The following is a 16175-nucleotide window of genomic DNA, read 5'->3' as shown; positions in this document are numbered from 1 at the left end:
ATATGGGGATGGAGTACTTTTAAAAATGATATTGCTTAATTGTACCTTAGGCCTATATTCCTTGAAAAAATGTTATTACATTGCTCAGGATTGTTATTTTTTTGGACCAAATAGTTAAATAAAGTTGTTAAGCATAAAGCCATTGACTTTGGAATTGAAATTTGGAATTATATGTTGTAATGAGGCCACTGTCACCACCGTCAGAGGGAGTTTTATTTGTTTTAAATGAATATGCTTACAACATGTTTCTTCAGTGCTGTTGAGTTATGAAAGTAATAGTCTATTTTAATGCAAAAATAAGTTTGTTAAATAAAAAAACATTACTTTGTCTCCTTAGGCTGAAAGTAAATATTGTATAATATTAGATCTTTAAAGGAGTACACATGAAACTGTATAAAAATTGAATAAAAGTGAATATTCAACTTTTAACAGTGTATGTGTGTGCTAAGAATGCCAGATAATGATTTAAAAACTCTAAATACATATTAGACCAAATATATACAAAATAATTTGCTTTTTATTGTGTCTGACGGTGTTGACAAAAACAAAGTAACAGCTGAAAAAATGCCTATTTTATGAAAAAAATACAAAATGAGGAGCTTGCACCGGTACATTGCTGAACAGCCAAGGCCTTGTCCTATAATGGTATACCTTTAGATTGTGTAATTTAAGTAACTTCTTCAAAATTAAAATCTGTTTTATCCAAAATCCCAAGAATCAGTGAGTTATTCCACAAAATAAAGTTGTGTACATAAAGTTGTTTTATATTTCACAATGGCAAGAAAAAATAAGTGAACCTTTTGGAATTACCTGCATTTATGTATAAATTTATCTTAAAATATGGTCAGATCTTCATCAGAGTTAGAATAATTAATAAGCACAATCTGTTTTAACTAAACACATAATTATAATCTTTCATGTCTTCATTGAACACACCCATTAAACATTCACAGTGCTGGTGGAAAAAGTAAGTAGACCCTTGTATTTAATAACTGGTCAAACCGTGTTTGGCAGCAATAACCTCAAAAAAAGTGTTTCCAGTAGCTATGGCTCAGACTTGACCAACATTCAGGAGTAACTTTGGACCATTCTTCCTTACAGAACTGCTTTAGCTCAGCTATATTCTTAGTATATCTGTTGTGAATGACTCTCTATGGAGTTAAGGTCTGGGCTCTGACTGGGTCAATCAAAAAGGTGTACTTTCCTTTTTTTAAACCATTCTGTCATAGATTTGTGGTGATGTTTAACATCATTGTCCTGCTGCATTACTCAACTTCTACTGAGCTTCAGGTGGCGGACAGCCATCCTGACATTAAAATTGGAAACTCATTTTCCCCTCAAGCTGTCCTGGCCCCAAGGCAGCAAAGCAGCACCAAATTGTGATGCTCCCTCCACCGTACATCACCGCTGGGATGATTTTCATGTACCTTATTTACATCATACATAGTGCTGTATGTTCTTTCTGAATAATTCAACCTTTGTTTAATCAGTTCAAAAAACATTTTCCCTATAGCATTGTAGAGTGTCAAGGTGCTCTTTGGCAAATATCATGTACGTAACAGCTGATATATCCATCCATCCATTATCTGTAGCCGCTTATCTTGTACAGGGTTGCAGGCAAGCTGGAGCCTATCCCACCTGACTATGAGTGAGAGGCAGGGTACACCCTGGAAAAGTCACCAGGTCATTGCAGGGCTTATATATGTACAGTGGTGCTTGAAAGTTTATGAACCCTTTAGAATTTTCTATATTTCTGCATAAATATGACCTAAAACATCATCAGATTTTCACACAAGTCCTAAAAGTAGATAAAGAGAACCCAGTTAAACAAATGAGACAAAAATATGATACTTGGTCATTTATTTATTGAGGAAAATGATCCAATATTACATATCAGTAAGTGGCAAAAGTATGTGAACCTTTGCTTTCAGTATCTGGTGTGACCCGCTTGTGCAGCAATAACTGCAACTAAACATTTCCGGTAACTGTTAACCAGTCCTGCACACCGGCTTGGAGGAATTTTAGCCCATTCCTCTGTACAGAACAGCTTCAATTCTCTGATGTTGGTGGGGTTCCTCACATGAACTGCTCTCTTCAGGTTCTTCCACAACATTTTGATTGGATTAAGGTCAGGACTTTGACTTGGCCAGTCCAAAACATTAACTTTATTCTTCTTTAACCATTCTTTGGTAGAACGAGTTGTGTGCTTAGGGTCGTTGTCTTGCTGCATGACCTACCTTCTCTTGAGATTCAGTTCATGGACAGATGTCCTGACATTTTCCTTTAGAATTTGCTGGTATAATTCAGAATTCATTGTTCCATCAATGATGGCAAGCCGTCCTGGCCCAGATGCAGCAAAACAGGGCCAAACCATGACACTACCGCCACCATGTTTCACAGATGGGATAAGGTTCTTATGCTGGAATGCAGCGTTTTCCTTTCTCCAAACATAATGCTTCTCATTTAAACCAAAAAGTTCTATTTTGGTCTCATCCGTCCACAAAACATTTTTCCAATAGCCTTCTGGCTTGTCAACGTGATCTTTAGCAAACTGCAGACGAGCAGCAATGTGCTTTTAGGAGAGCAGTGGCTTTCTCCTTGCAACCCTAACATGCACACCATTGTTGTTCAGTGTTCTCCTGATGGTGGACTCATGAACATTCGCATTAGCCAATGTGAGAAAGGCCTTCAGTTGCTTAGAAGTTACCCTGGGGTCCTTTGTGACCTCGCCAACTATTACTCACCTTGCTCTTGGAGTGATCTTTGTTGGTCAGCTACTCCTGGGGAGGGTAACAATGGCCTTGAATTTCCTTCATTTGTACACAGTCTGTCTGACTGTGGATTGGTGGAGTCCAAACTCTTTAGAGATGATTTTGTATCCTTCTCCAGCCTGATGAGCATCAACAACACTTTTTCTGAGGTCCTCAGAAATCTCCTTTGTTTGTGCCATGATGCACTTCCACAAACATGTGTTGTGAAGATCACATTTGATAGATCCCTGTTCTTTAAATAAAACAGGGTGCCCACTCACACCTGATTTGTCATCCCGTTGATTGAGAACACCTGACTCTAATTTCACCTTCAAATTAACTGCTAATCCTAGAGGTTCACATACTTTTGCCACTCACAGACATGTAATATTGGATCATTTTCCTCAATAAATAAATGACCAAGTATAATATTTTTGTCTCATTTGTTTAACTGTATGGTGTTGCCCTAATAACAAGTCATAGATAACACAGGAAGTCAAAGCTGTCCTCAACAGGAAGAAGGCCGCCTTCAGGAGCAGGGATAGGGAGGCGATGAAAGCAGCACAGCAGGAAGTGAAATGCTCCATGAGGGAAGCTAAGGACAGCTACAGGAGAAAAGTGGAACAGAAGCTGAAGGAGAACAGCATGAGGGAGTTCTGGGAAGGTGTGAAAACCATCACAGGCCATAACACAAAGACCAGAGTTGTAGGGAGGACAGTGGAGAGGGCGAACGAGCTGAATGACTTCTTCAACCAGTTCAACCAGTCTACATCCCCCCACCCTCCGCCTCACTGCAGCCATCTCTCCATCTTCCCTCACCACACCTTCCCCCAGTTGTCGCAGCAGCCCCCTCCTCCTCTTCCCCCACCTCAACACAGACTTCTCCATGCATCACTGCAGACCAGGTCAGAGGTCAACTGAGGAAGCTTCATCCCAGAAAAGCAGCAGGCCTGGACAAGGTGTGTCCCCGACTATTGAAGACCTGCACTGCTGAACTGGGTGAACCACTCCAATGCATCTTCAACCTCAGCCTGCACCTGGGGAGAGTGCCCACCCTCTGGAATACATCATGCATCGTTCCAGTTCCCAAGAAGAACCGGCCCAGAGAGCTGAACGACTTCCGACCAGTGGCACTCACTTCACATCTGATGAAGACATTGAAGCGGCTGTTCCTCAGCCTCCTCAGACCCCAGGTGCAACACGCCCAGGACTGTCTGCAGTTTGCATACCGGGCAGGTGTTGGTGTGGAAGACGCCATCCTCTACCTGTTACACTGAGCCCACTTGCATCTGGATAAGGGAAATGGCACAGTGAGGATCCTCTTCTTCAACACCATCCAGCCCCTTATGCTTCAGGACAAACTGAACAGGATGCAAGTGGACCCCTGCCTGGTCACCTGGATCTCCAGCTACCTCATCAACAGGTCACAGTACGTCAGGCTGAAGGACATCACGTCTGACACTGTGATTAGCAGCACCGGTGCACCCCAGGGCACGGTGCTGGCCCCTTCTTCTCTTCACCCTGTACACCGTGGACTTCTGCTACAACTCGGAGCTGTGTTACATTCAGAAGTTTGCGGATGACACAGCCATAGTGGGGTGTATCAGGGACAACAGAGAGGAGTATAGGAGCCTGGTGAGGGACTTTGCCGTTTGGTGCAACAGGAACCATCTGCAGCTCAACACCTTGAAGATCAAGGAGCTAGTCATTGATTTTGGGAGGTCCAGACCAAGTTCACAACCAGTTCTGATTGAGGGAGTTGAGGTGGAGGCTGTGGATTCCTACAAGTACCTTGGGCTGTGGCTGGACAGCAAGCTGGACTGGACTTGCAACACCAACCACCTGTACAGGAAGTTACAGAGCAGGCTGTACTTCCTGAGGAGGCTGCGGTCCTTTAACATCTGCAGGAAACTCCTGTGGATGTTCTATCAGTCCGTGGTCGCCAGTGTCCTGTTTTACTCCGTGGTGTGCTGGGGGGGGCAGCACATCCAAGAAGGACACATCCAGGCTGGACAAACTGATCAGGCAGGCCGGCTCTGTGGTCGGCATGAAGCTGGACTCTCTGGTGACGGTGGCAGAGAAAAGGACTATGGACAAACTACTGAACATCATGGATGATGCCAGTCACCCTCTGCACACCGTCATCAGCAACCAGAGGAGCCTGTTTAGTGACAGAATGCTCCTTCCCAAGTGCAGGACTAACAGACTTAAAAACTCCTTTGTCCCTCATGCCATCAGACTGTACAACTCCTCTCTGGGGGGAGGAGGGGTAACAGGAGGACAGAGGACAGGAAGGAGCAGTAGCCTAGCCTGACAAAAAGCAATACTGGACAATGTGCAATATAAATGTGCAATATAATGTGCAATATAATGTGCAATACCTCTCCTGCTGGACTTTTTTTTAAATATATATATTTGTATATGTAAATAATTTATCTAGAAGTTTTCTCTATTTTCTATTCTCTGTTTCTCCTGTAATGATGCTACTGGAATTTTAATTTCCAGGGATCAATAAAGTTCTATCTAAACTAATCTAATCTAACTGGATTCTCTTTATCTACTTTTAGGACTTGTGTGAAAATCTGATGATGTTTAGGTCATATTTATGCAGAAATATAGACAATTCTAAAGGGTTCATAAACTTTCATGCACCACTGTATATACACACACACGTCTGGCTGGAGTCTCATCACATTGCTCCTGTGGAGGATGGCCTCATATGGACAGTCAACAGTCGCACTTGGAGTATGGCTCTGGACACTTACGGTTTTCCTCTGATAGCTGAGGACTACAATTGCCATGATAACTTTAGGACCGCAGTTGTCATGAACAGTTTTACACTCAAGTCTCCATCAATGAACAGCTGATGACTTCAACAAAATAGACTTCACACTAAAACTATAATGAATTTCCTGGTTACACAGTTGTACTTTGTGACTATATAGGATACAGTTCTAGAAGCAAGTTATTGATAATTATGCTTTCTGTTATCACCCAAATGAGGATGGGTTCCCTTTTGAGTCTGATTCCCCTTCTTCCTCATGTTGTTTGAGGGAGTTTTTCCTTGCCATTATCGCCACAGGCTTGCTCAGCAGGGATAAATAAATACATTTATTCATGATAAAATTAGCTTATATGTTTAAAGTCTTTAATTTTCTGTAAAGCTGCTTTCTGATGATGTCTGTTGTTAAAAGCGCAATACAAATAAACTTGACTTGGCATAGTTGAAGGAAAATATGCATAATAAGCATCAATATGAATAGGTATAATGTGTTAAGAATATTTAAGGATTCTTAATTGCAGAATCTATGCATTACCATGTGAAATTTCTTGATTAATCAAATATTCATAGTTTTCAGTCCTTCCCTATCCTTCATCCACATGTATTTCCTCTCAGCAGAGCCCTTCTAGCCCCAAGTCATCCTGCCAAACGACACCCAGGTCTGCCCTTCTTTCGTCTTCTCACACAGGGGCTGGTAAAGACCTATTTTATATACGTGTGTGTATCCTCCATCATTTATTGTTTATGGTTTTGTTGTAACCTGTGTTTTAACCCTTTAGGCTCCAGACCTTCTGGTATCACTTCAGTTGTCACTTGGGACACTCCTGTCCCTTCTACTCCTACAAGGTACTCCTATCCCTCCCGCTGTCTCATTCACCTTCACAATAATATAGTATGAAGAGCACCTGAATGATTTCGTTTCTCCTTCATTTCAGGAAGAGATCCAAAGACCTAAATCAAAAGAACCAAAATCAAAAGAAAGCTAGAAGGAAGAGTTTTTATAACATACCAAGTAGTTCATCTGAAGAACAGCAAAACTATGAAATTCAGTACCAGCAGATGATAAAGCAGCTCCAAAATAAGGTGAGAGAGCAAGAAAAAGAACAAGAATAGCTAAATGAAAGGCTAAAGTTATAAACGTTCAAAGGGAAAATGCAACCTAAATAACCTGTCAGAATAAAATGCATTACCAGTGATATGATGCGAGTTTGTGTCATGTCCTATTCCTGTAATTCTCATCTTGTCCTTCCCTCACACACAGGTTGACAGTCTAGTAGATGAGAGGCGCACATTGTTAACCTGCTATGAGAGACTGCAGAAAGATTCAGAAGAGATGAAGAAAGAAAAGGTGAAGGTAAGTGTAGAAGATCAAGGGGTCCAGACAGATTTTCCTATTTCCTCTCATGAAGAAAGTGCAGCAACTTCAGCAGAAGCCTCCAACTCAGGAACAGGAAGAAACTTTGATACACAGCAGCATGAGACACAGGACCGACCAGAGATCGGACAAGAAAACAATAACATGCAGTCATGCAGGTAAGAATCTCGATCATGTCTAGAAATATCCAGGATAGTACAATACCAATGAAATCTGTATTATATTTGTGTATGGTGATACAGTTTGTGCGGTTCAAAATGATATAAAACTGTAGATTATCTGGTGTTTGAGACAGAGGAATAACCATGACATGTAGCATAATAATTCAAATAGACTTTCTCTTCTTTTTAGCCTCAGATTAAGAGAACTCAGACAAAGAGTAGCCCATCTCCTTGTCGCCTTCGTCCCTGCGCTGGACCTTCAGCAGGTGAACTACGATTGCGAAGTCATTGATGAGATTCTCACTCAGGTTATAGATCAAATCTCCCCTACAGAGGCAACCTCTACATAGAAACAGTGGTGACCAGAAGAATACAATATTTTCAGGCACATTAATCATTTGGTTGTTTAATGCAAAATTACCTAACACACAACTTCTTAATATGCCTGTGTCTTACATATACTGTTTTGAATTTTTCTTGACCAAACTTGAATGTTTTCATTGTTTTCAGTGTGATGGGATAACCAGAAAAACAGAGTGAGGTTTAAGCAACTACTGCCTTTTATTATTAATTAATACATTGTTTATCTTTGTTTAGTTTTCCTTTTAATTTCTTGTATTTAAAATAAAAAATATATATATTTTGTGTTTTAGATGAATGTGCAAATTATGGTTTTAGATGGTGGTAACATATTCAGCTTATGTATAGGCTTTAAGGCTTCCATTTTTTTCTATTTTGATTTTCTTTTGAATCAGCTGTTTTCAAATTCTATGCTTAAAATTAATGCTGTCATACTTCAATGCTGGGTCACATTTAAATGAAACAAAATGGAAGCTGTATAATTAGTTGCACATATAATGCACTATAATATACTTTACATATTCAGGCCCATATTTACGATGAGCCCACATAAAGAATTCCAATTTGTGTGTGCATACAGGATGTGGACATGTTGTATGTCATTTACAGAAATATAAACTACAGTGGTGCTTGAAAGTTTGTGAACCCTTTAGAATTTTCTATATTTCTGCATAAATATGACCTAAAACATCATCGGATTTTTACACAAGTCCTAAAAGTGGATAAAGAGAACCCAGGTAAACGGACAAAAATATTATAAATGAGCATCAACAACAAGACAAAAATATTATAAATGAGACAAAAATATTATACTTGGTCATTTATTTATTGAGGAAAATGATCCAATATTACATATCTGTGTGGCAAAAGTATGTGAACCTCTAGGATTAGCAGTTAATTTGAAGGTTAAATTAGAGTCAGGTGTTTTCAATCGATGGGATGACAATCAGGTGTGAGTGGGCACCCTGTTTTATTTAAAGATCACGGAGCTATCAAAGTCTGATCTTCACAACAAATGTTTATGGAAGTGTATCATGGCACGAACAAAGGAGATTTCTGAGGACCTCAGAAAAAGCGTTGTTGGTGCTCATCAGGCTGGAAAAGGTGACAAAACCATCTCTAAAGAGCTTGGACTCCACCAACCCACAGTCCAACAGATTGTGTACAAATGGAGGAAATTCAAGACCATTGTTAACCTCCCCAGGAGTGGTCGACCAACAAAGATCACTCCAAAAGCAAGGCGTGTAATAGTCGGCGAGGTCACAAAGGACCCCAGGGTAACATCTAAGCAACTGAAGACCTCTCTAACATTGGCTAATGTTAATGTTCATGAATCCATCATCAGGAGAACACTGAACAACAATGGTGTGCATGGCAGGGTTGCAAGGAGAAAGTCACTGCTCTCCAAAAAGAATATTGCTGCTCATCTGCAGTTTGCTCAAGATCACATGGACAAGCCAGAAGGCTATTGGAAAAATGTTCTGTGGACAGATGAGACCAAAATAGAACTTTTTGGTTTCAATGAGAAGCATTATGTTTGGAGAAAGGAAAACGCTGCATTCCAGCATGAGAACCTTATCCCATCTGTGAAACATTGTGGTGGTAGTATCAAGGTTTGGGCCTGTTTTGCTGCATCTGGGCCAGGGCGGTTTCCCGTCATTGATGGAACAATGAATTCTGAATTATACCAGTGAATTCTAAAGGAACATGTCAGGACATCTGTCCATGAACTGAATCTCAAGAGAAGGTGGGTCATGGAGCAAGACAACAACCCTAAGCACACAAGTCGTTCTACCAAAGAATGGTTAAAGAAAAATAAAGTTAATGTTTTGGACTGGCCAAGTCAAAGTCCTGACCTTAATCCAATCAAAATGTTGTGGAAGGACCTGAAGCGAGCAGTTCATGTGAGGAAACCCACCAACATCCCAGAGTTGAAGCCATTCTGTACGGAGGAATGGGCTAAAATTCCTCCACGCCGGTGTGCCGGACTGATCAACAGTTACCAGAAATGTTTAGTTGCAGTTATTGCTGCACAAGGGGGTCACACCAGATACTGAAAGCAAAGGTTCACATACTTTTGCCACTCACTGATATGTAATGTTGGCTCATTTTCCTCAATAAATAAATGACCGAGTATAATATTTTTGTCTCATTTGTTTAACTGGGTTTTCTTTATCTACTTTTAAGACTTGTGTGAAAATCTGATGATGTGTTAGGTCATATTTATGCAGAAATATAGAAAATTATAAAGGGTTCACAAACTTTCAAGCACCACTGTACATATAAAAACTATATTTGACATTTCATGCAAAGCAGGGACAAGAAACAACTGACAGTTTCAGATCTTGTATATAGCACACTTCATTATGTCTCAAATAGAAACAGATTAAGGTGATGAGACACTTCAGAAAACTGCACAAAGTTACATTTGAAAACTCTTGAAAATTCTCTGTAATAATGCAAACATAATACAAACTGCAAAAATAAATTTACTATGTATTTTGAGGATACTGAAACAAAAGTTTGGGAAAAAGTTCAGAAAATAATAAGGGAATGGGCTTACTCAGTTTTACTCTGTTTTAATATTTGCCCTTTGGTTGCATTACTTTCCTCCTGTAATCACTGTTACTAGAGTAATTTTCAGGCTTTTAAAATCATTTTAACAATGCTGAATTGATCAATTTGCATTTTGCACCAGCCTGCATTTGGTCTTTTGGGCAGCATCCAAACAGCATGTTAATGAAGGCAAACCTATGAAACAGAGGTGGTATGTTATGTTAAAGACATAATCTTCCATTAACTCTTGTTGGAAAATCAGTGTGTACTTTTTTTTTTTGGTGTTAGAAAGTTTTTACACAAGCAAGCCTTTTGTATATCAGTCTATGTATAACACAACAATAAGCTGCTCTATATGCTCTTTTTTGTTGGTTTGTTTGTAACTTTGGTTCTTTGAGGGTTTGCTGTCAAGATGTTTTCCACAAATTAAATAAATGAAGGACAAATTAAACGAGTGTCTTCCCAAAAAGAGCATCTTACAAAACAAATGCTCTTTAACTATCTGACAATAAAGTATTAATAACATTTTGATAAGAACAAGTAATTTATTATTTCAAAAACTGTATGTTAAGAACCTTATGTGTATTTCATCATGTTCTTTTAATTTCTGAATTTGCAAAGTTTGCAGATTTTTTCAAGTGGATTGATTACAGTATTAAAACAAACAAACAAACAAAAACAGTGAGAGAGGCTACAAGAAAAGACATGCTGCCCTTAAGCAAAAAAGTGAGTATAGAGAATTTCATATGTAATCATGTGTGGCTGCTGGAGGGACAACATTTTTCAAGCAAATTTCTTTTCTTTTTTAAGAGTATTGTATCTATATACACTATTAGCAAACCCCTGCACTTTTTAAAGGCATGATAAAGGGTGGATCAAACGTGTGTGGGCAGTGTGTGATGAGTTAAGATGTTGGACTTACACATTTGTATTTGATAATTCCGTGAATATTTTGGAAATTTATCAGGAAGGCAAGCAGAAATTAAACACTTTGGGACGTGTTAGCAGATTAGTGTTACTCTACATATATTCATATTTTGAAACTAGACATTTTCTTTAAATGGGCATGTTTTTAAATGCTTTCTGCATTCACCTGGGAGGAAAAAAGTTTTAATCCGAACAGTCGGAGGTGTGAATATCTCCTGTGCAACTCCTATTCAATATGACTTCAATATGAAAAGTATTTACTTCTTAATAGGGTAGTCACACTCGAGCCGGAATGCCATCGGAATAAAAATTCTTCGTATATTCCGGGATATTTGAAGTGCATTCTAAAAATTCTAACTGCATTCTGAGTGCATTCCAAACATTCAGGCCCATTCTTGTGGCTGGCCTGAATGTTTTGCTCATGATCAAAACATTCGAGGTGCATTCGAAGAGGAGAAATATCGAACGGCATTCAAAGTGTATTCTAACTGCATTCTGACTGCATTCTGAATATTCTTACGGCATTCGAAACATTCTGATTGCGTTCGAGGGAAAAATAGAAATGGCAAGCCACTTCAAATCCTGCCAGAATGTCCCGAATGTGCCTCAAATTAGCCGGAATGCACCTCGAGTGCATCTCGATTGCTGCTGGAATCTGTTTCGATATTAAAATAGTTCAGCTGGAGTGCACTTCGAATGCCATCTGAATATTTCAATTGCCGCTCGAATACATCTTAAATGCAGTCGGAATGTCCCGATTGGCCCTCGAATGAGTCCAGACGTGATTCAGAACACCACCGAATCGCGTAAAAACGCAGCTAGCTGCCGCTGGAACTTCAATCTGCATTGAGGAGTCACCTGCTCAACATCAACCTTTTGTCCATTGTTTTAAAAAGTTTAAAAAGTTTCCCAAGTTTCTCATGTCATCCCGCCAAGGAAGAAGGGAGCCAAGGTCAAGAACTCCACCACTGGCCGTGGCCATGGTCGGGTCTGATACCTTCTGAGTTTTCTCCTCCTAATGTTTCTTCTCTAAGCCTCCTCCACATCTCTTTCAAGCAGGTCTTGCTGGAGGACAGCAATCTGGAGCAAAGCAACATGGTCCAGGGGGTCCATACTCTATGGTGTCTGGGCTAAGACTGATGAAAATGCTAGATTCGGCAGCGTTTTATACCCTATCGGGGACCATTCCGGTGGCATTCTTGGTACACTCGGGACATTCGTGTTACATTCGAAGTACATTAATTAGTATTCAAGCTGCATTCTCTTTGAATTCTTAGACGTTCGAAACATATTCGGTGGCTATTCTGGGAGCGTTCTGACTGCATTTGAGGTGAATTCATACAGCATTCGAGGCACCTTCCAACCCAATTTCGGGTGGTATTCGGGCAGCAATCGAACTGCACTCGTACGGCATTCGAAGTACTTTCTTAATATTCTTACTGCATTCAAAGAGCATTATTCTAGGTATTCCTACTGTGTTCCAACTACATTTGAACTGCATTCGAAAGCTAATACACCTGGAATGTGCAAGAATCATTTGAGGCAGGTTCGAAGTGCATTCTAAGTATTCGAACGGCATTCTTACAAAGCTGTAAGAATGTTGGTCAGTTTGAAATTCCCACCCGAATGTGGCACGAATTTTGAAAAAAAAAAATTCATTCCGGCCGGTTCTGCTTGATTCCTGCTAATTCCAAATGTGACGGAGGCTTAAGAATGAGTTTTAGGCATCCTTTTTAACTTCAGTATGATCATAAATCCACATTGCACCAGTGCTGTTTGCTCTGTATCTGGGTATCTGTGCTCTTTTCTTTTATGAGCTCCTCTGGCACTTTCATCACTTGGGACAAACCATTTCATGGGGGCGATAAATCCATCCATCCATCAATTATCCGTAACCGCTTATCCTGTGCAGGGTCGCAGGCAAGCTGGAGCCTATCCCAGCTGACTATGGGCGAGAGGCGGGGTACACCCTGGACAAATCACCAAATCATCGCAGGGCTGACACATATGCCCCTTTTCCACCAAATCAGTTCCAGGGCTGGTTCGGGGCCAGTGCTTAGTTTGGAACTGGGTTTTCTGTTTCCAGTGACAAAGAACTGGCTCTGGGGCCAGAAAAACCGGTTCCAGGCTAGCACCAGCTCTTTGCTGGGCTAGAGGAAAGAACCACTTACGTCAGTGGGGGCGGAGTTGTTAAGACCAACAACAATAGCAAGACCGTGAAAGGTCGCCATTTTTAAGCGACAAGATATCATGGATGCAGTAAAGCAGCAGTGGTCTGTGGAGGAGACAACCTGTCTCCTAGCGATATGGTCCACAGATGAAGTCCAGGCGAAACTGGAGGGTGCTATGCGGACCAAGCCCGTATTACACCAAATACAAAAAGAGATGGCTGCGGCGGGGTACGAACGTACTCTCGAGCAGATCAGCAACAAATTAAAGAAGCTGAAGAAAGACTACAGTGACCAGGACCTTGGTCGAAGCGGCAACGGGCGGCCGAGGAAGAACCCCCACTTCGATATTCTGGACTCGGTCCTCGGCGATAGACCAACAAATAACGCCACCGGAGCCTTAAATTCAGCGACGGCGATGGTGGACGACACACTGCCGCAATCAGAGCCTGGTAAGTTTCTTTTCAAACATTTTCGCCTTGCATAAAGTTTTTTTAGTGAGTGACCATTACTAGCTACTTCAGTTAATGTCTGTTTGTATAATGTTGTAATGAAATCTGACGCATAGTTTCATTCACTAGTTCATTTTTGTAACTGTGAACTTAGTTCAAAATTTTTCATTATGAACTGAACTAGCTCATTTTAAAATTTGTGAACTGAACTTTGAAATAGTTCATGTAGAAAGTGAACTTTCCCAACACTGGCTGTTTTTATGTGGTTTATAGAGTTGTCCACCATCGGGGATGAGGACCTCATGTCTCCACTCCACTGCAGCTCTCCTGCATCATCCAGCAGCTCAGGACAATCGCAGCAGACCAGACCTGGTAAGTTGTTGTGCTGAGTATCCAGTAGTCTGTCTCACCGGATACTATGCAAACATGGATATATACCGAATAGTGTGACTTTAAAATATAAATACATGCTGTGATAAGTGACCAGTCATTCATATAAAATCCCCTACCAACCGTAAACAGTTAACTAATGCTCTTATTGCTGAGCTGACATGTTTCTTATATTGTATTGCTGAACCTGTGTTAATCTACTTATGACGTAATAAAAACTTTTACTCATTATTCTGTTCTTGTACACAGCTAAGAGGAAGCGAGACAGCAACACTGAGCTCCTGGACTACCTTGAGCGGGCGGACGAGAGGTTCCTGCAGCACAGCAAGGAAATGAACGATGCCTTGCTGCACAAACTGGAGGCAGACAACAGTGCGTTCCTCAGTATGATGGGGCGCATGGTGTCTGTAATGGAGGTGCAAGCCAGAAAATAAATCACACCACTTTTCTTATTTTGCACCTTTGCACTGTTCGTCACTTTATGTTGTGTTTCTACGCACTATGTAAATAAATGTTTTTTCTAAAGAGACATATCTGCTTGTATATGTTTTCAATAGTGATGTAAAATTATTTTAACTGTGTAATAAGTACAAGTAAAGCTGGTTAGAGCTTGTGAAAACAAGTAATGAAAGAATTCAACAAGCTACCTTTTTCAGTCACTTTATTTACAAATAAACGACTCATTTCTATAAACTTATTGAACTGAACAATTAAACAACATTGACATGAAGTAAATAGCAAAATAACCAAACAAATTACTCATTCCCTCTGTTAAAGTAGGCCATTAAAGCGGCTCTAATGTCAGCCCCTTCTTGACTGCCATGTTCAGGTAATGCCTGAAGAGAAGGCTGGATGTTAGCATGTCTGTCTTGGTGCTCCTCAGTGAAATTGTCGCCATGTTCCTCACAGATGTTATGAAGGACACAACAGGTCAGCGCCATTTTCTTGCACAGTTCCAGCTTGCAGTCATTTCTTTTTAGTAGGCACCTCCACCGTCCGTTAAATCTCCCAAATGCCATTTCCACAACCAGTTGTGCACTGTTGAGTCTGTAGGTGTGTTGTTCAGGGGTCAATCTGCCAGTGTCAGAAAAGGGTTTCATCAGCCAGTTCTGCATGGGGTAGGCTGGATCACCTATCAGGTAATGTCCAACCTCACAGCCAGAGATGGTCACTTTGCTTTGACCTAGAAATTCCCCGTCACTTAGGACTTCCCACAAATGTGACTGTTTTAGGACTCGTGTCATGCACACTCCCTGGAAAGCCAACACACACATCCCAGAAAAATCCTCTGCCATCTACAACTGCTTGCAGAACAACCGAATGCCATCCCTTCCGGTTGTAGTAGTCTCGGGGATACTCTTCTGGTGCTATAATGGGAATGTGGCTTCCATCTATTGCACCAACACACTGTGGCACTCTCCAACGACTCTGAAAGAGAGCAGCCATTTCCGCTAACCTCTCAGCATCAGGGCATGTAATGTGGGCAGGGAGCAGCACCTTGATGACTGTGTTACAGAAATCCTGAATGCAATTAAAGACGGTGCTCACGCCTACTCCAAAAAGATGGCTGATGGTCTTGTATTCACCGCCAGTGGCCAGCTTCCAGATGGCAATAGCCACCCGCTTCTGGTTTGGGGGACACAAACGGTAATTTGTGTTCCTTCTCCCCAAGACATGCCTCACCCGACTGCAGATATACTCAAACGACTCTCGGGACACACGGAAATTCTGCATGAACTGGTGAAAGGTGAAATCAGGAACAATTGTGTCCCACCAGTAGCGAGATCTTGGGTGTGCCCAGATAACATGTGATCTCCGCCTTGCCATCAGTCGCAAGATTACCTGTAAAGAGAAAAATGTATAGGTAAATAAACATGTTGTGTGGAGAGTCATCAATACTCAAACAAATATTCATCATGGTACTTAACCCTTGTGCCTCTTTTTCCCCTTAGATGAGAGTGGGATGTGTATTGAGAAATAAATGTGCATGTGTGAGTGTTGGAAACATAAGTGCTACATTTACTTGTGGAGTTAATGTACAGCACATTTGCCATACTTTATATTCTGCTGACCTAATTATATTTCTATATGTATGAACACAGTCAAAATAATAAAGAAAATTAACAACTGACAAGCCAAAAATGTCCTTAGTGAGGCATAAGGGTTAAAGAAACGAGGTTAAACATAAATCATTCACTTGTATTTCCATGCAGTTTGTTTACATTCACTTCAATAAGTTAAGTTCATGACAGAG

The 16175-nt window shown here is 40.7% G+C and overlaps 2 protein-coding genes across 5 annotated transcripts in view; both read left to right on the top strand.

Moving 5' to 3' along the window:
- LOC132891658 (MORC family CW-type zinc finger protein 3-like) overlaps positions 1–8073 on the top strand; it is a 105102-nt gene extending 97029 nt beyond the window's left edge. For 2 of the 4 annotated variants that reach the window (XM_060929453.1, XM_060929451.1), the window contains exons 15-19: positions 6151–6226; positions 6312–6378; positions 6468–6615; positions 6794–7065; positions 7259–8073. In XM_060929453.1, the coding sequence (XP_060785436.1) occupies positions 6151–6226; positions 6312–6378; positions 6468–6615; positions 6794–7065; positions 7259–7418 (723 nt within the window). In that variant the 3' untranslated portion in view covers positions 7419–8073. Of the gene's footprint in view, positions 1–6147; positions 6227–6311; positions 6379–6467; positions 6616–6793; positions 7066–7258 lie in introns of all 4 variants that reach the window. The other 2 variants (XM_060929452.1, XM_060929450.1) reach the window with 1 other exon arrangement.
- A 2552-nt stretch (positions 8074–10625) lies between these two features.
- On the top strand, positions 10626–14393 carry LOC132891211 (uncharacterized). The gene is made up of 3 exons (XM_060928682.1): positions 10626–13531; positions 13805–13903; positions 14171–14393. The coding sequence occupies exons 1-3, from the start codon at positions 13162–13164 to the stop codon at positions 14353–14355; spliced, it is 654 nt and encodes a 217-aa protein (XP_060784665.1). The 5' UTR covers positions 10626–13161; the 3' UTR covers positions 14356–14393.
- The last annotated feature ends 1782 nt before the right edge of the window (positions 14394–16175 follow it).

The sequence above is a fragment of the Neoarius graeffei genome, chromosome 9 (genome assembly GCF_027579695.1).
Source record: "Neoarius graeffei isolate fNeoGra1 chromosome 9, fNeoGra1.pri, whole genome shotgun sequence".
NCBI classification, from domain to species: domain Eukaryota; kingdom Metazoa; phylum Chordata; class Actinopteri; order Siluriformes; family Ariidae; genus Neoarius; species Neoarius graeffei.
The sequence above is the reverse complement of the archived record's forward strand: the minus strand, read 5'-3'. Positions and strand labels throughout refer to the sequence as shown.

What these genes read in the sequence shown, in the direction of transcription:
- LOC132891211 (XM_060928682.1), top strand. Translation starts at nt 13,162, where the DNA reads ATGGATGCAGTAAAGCAGCAGTGGTCTGTGGAGGAGACAACCTGTCTC. An exon ending in ACTGCCGCAATCAGAGCCTG is followed by an intron (nt 13,532 to 13,804) that starts GTAAGTTTCTTT and finishes TGTGGTTTATAG; the next exon opens with AGTTGTCCACCATCGGGGAT. An exon ending in ATCGCAGCAGACCAGACCTG is followed by an intron (nt 13,904 to 14,170) that starts GTAAGTTGTTGT and finishes TCTTGTACACAG; the next exon opens with CTAAGAGGAAGCGAGACAGC.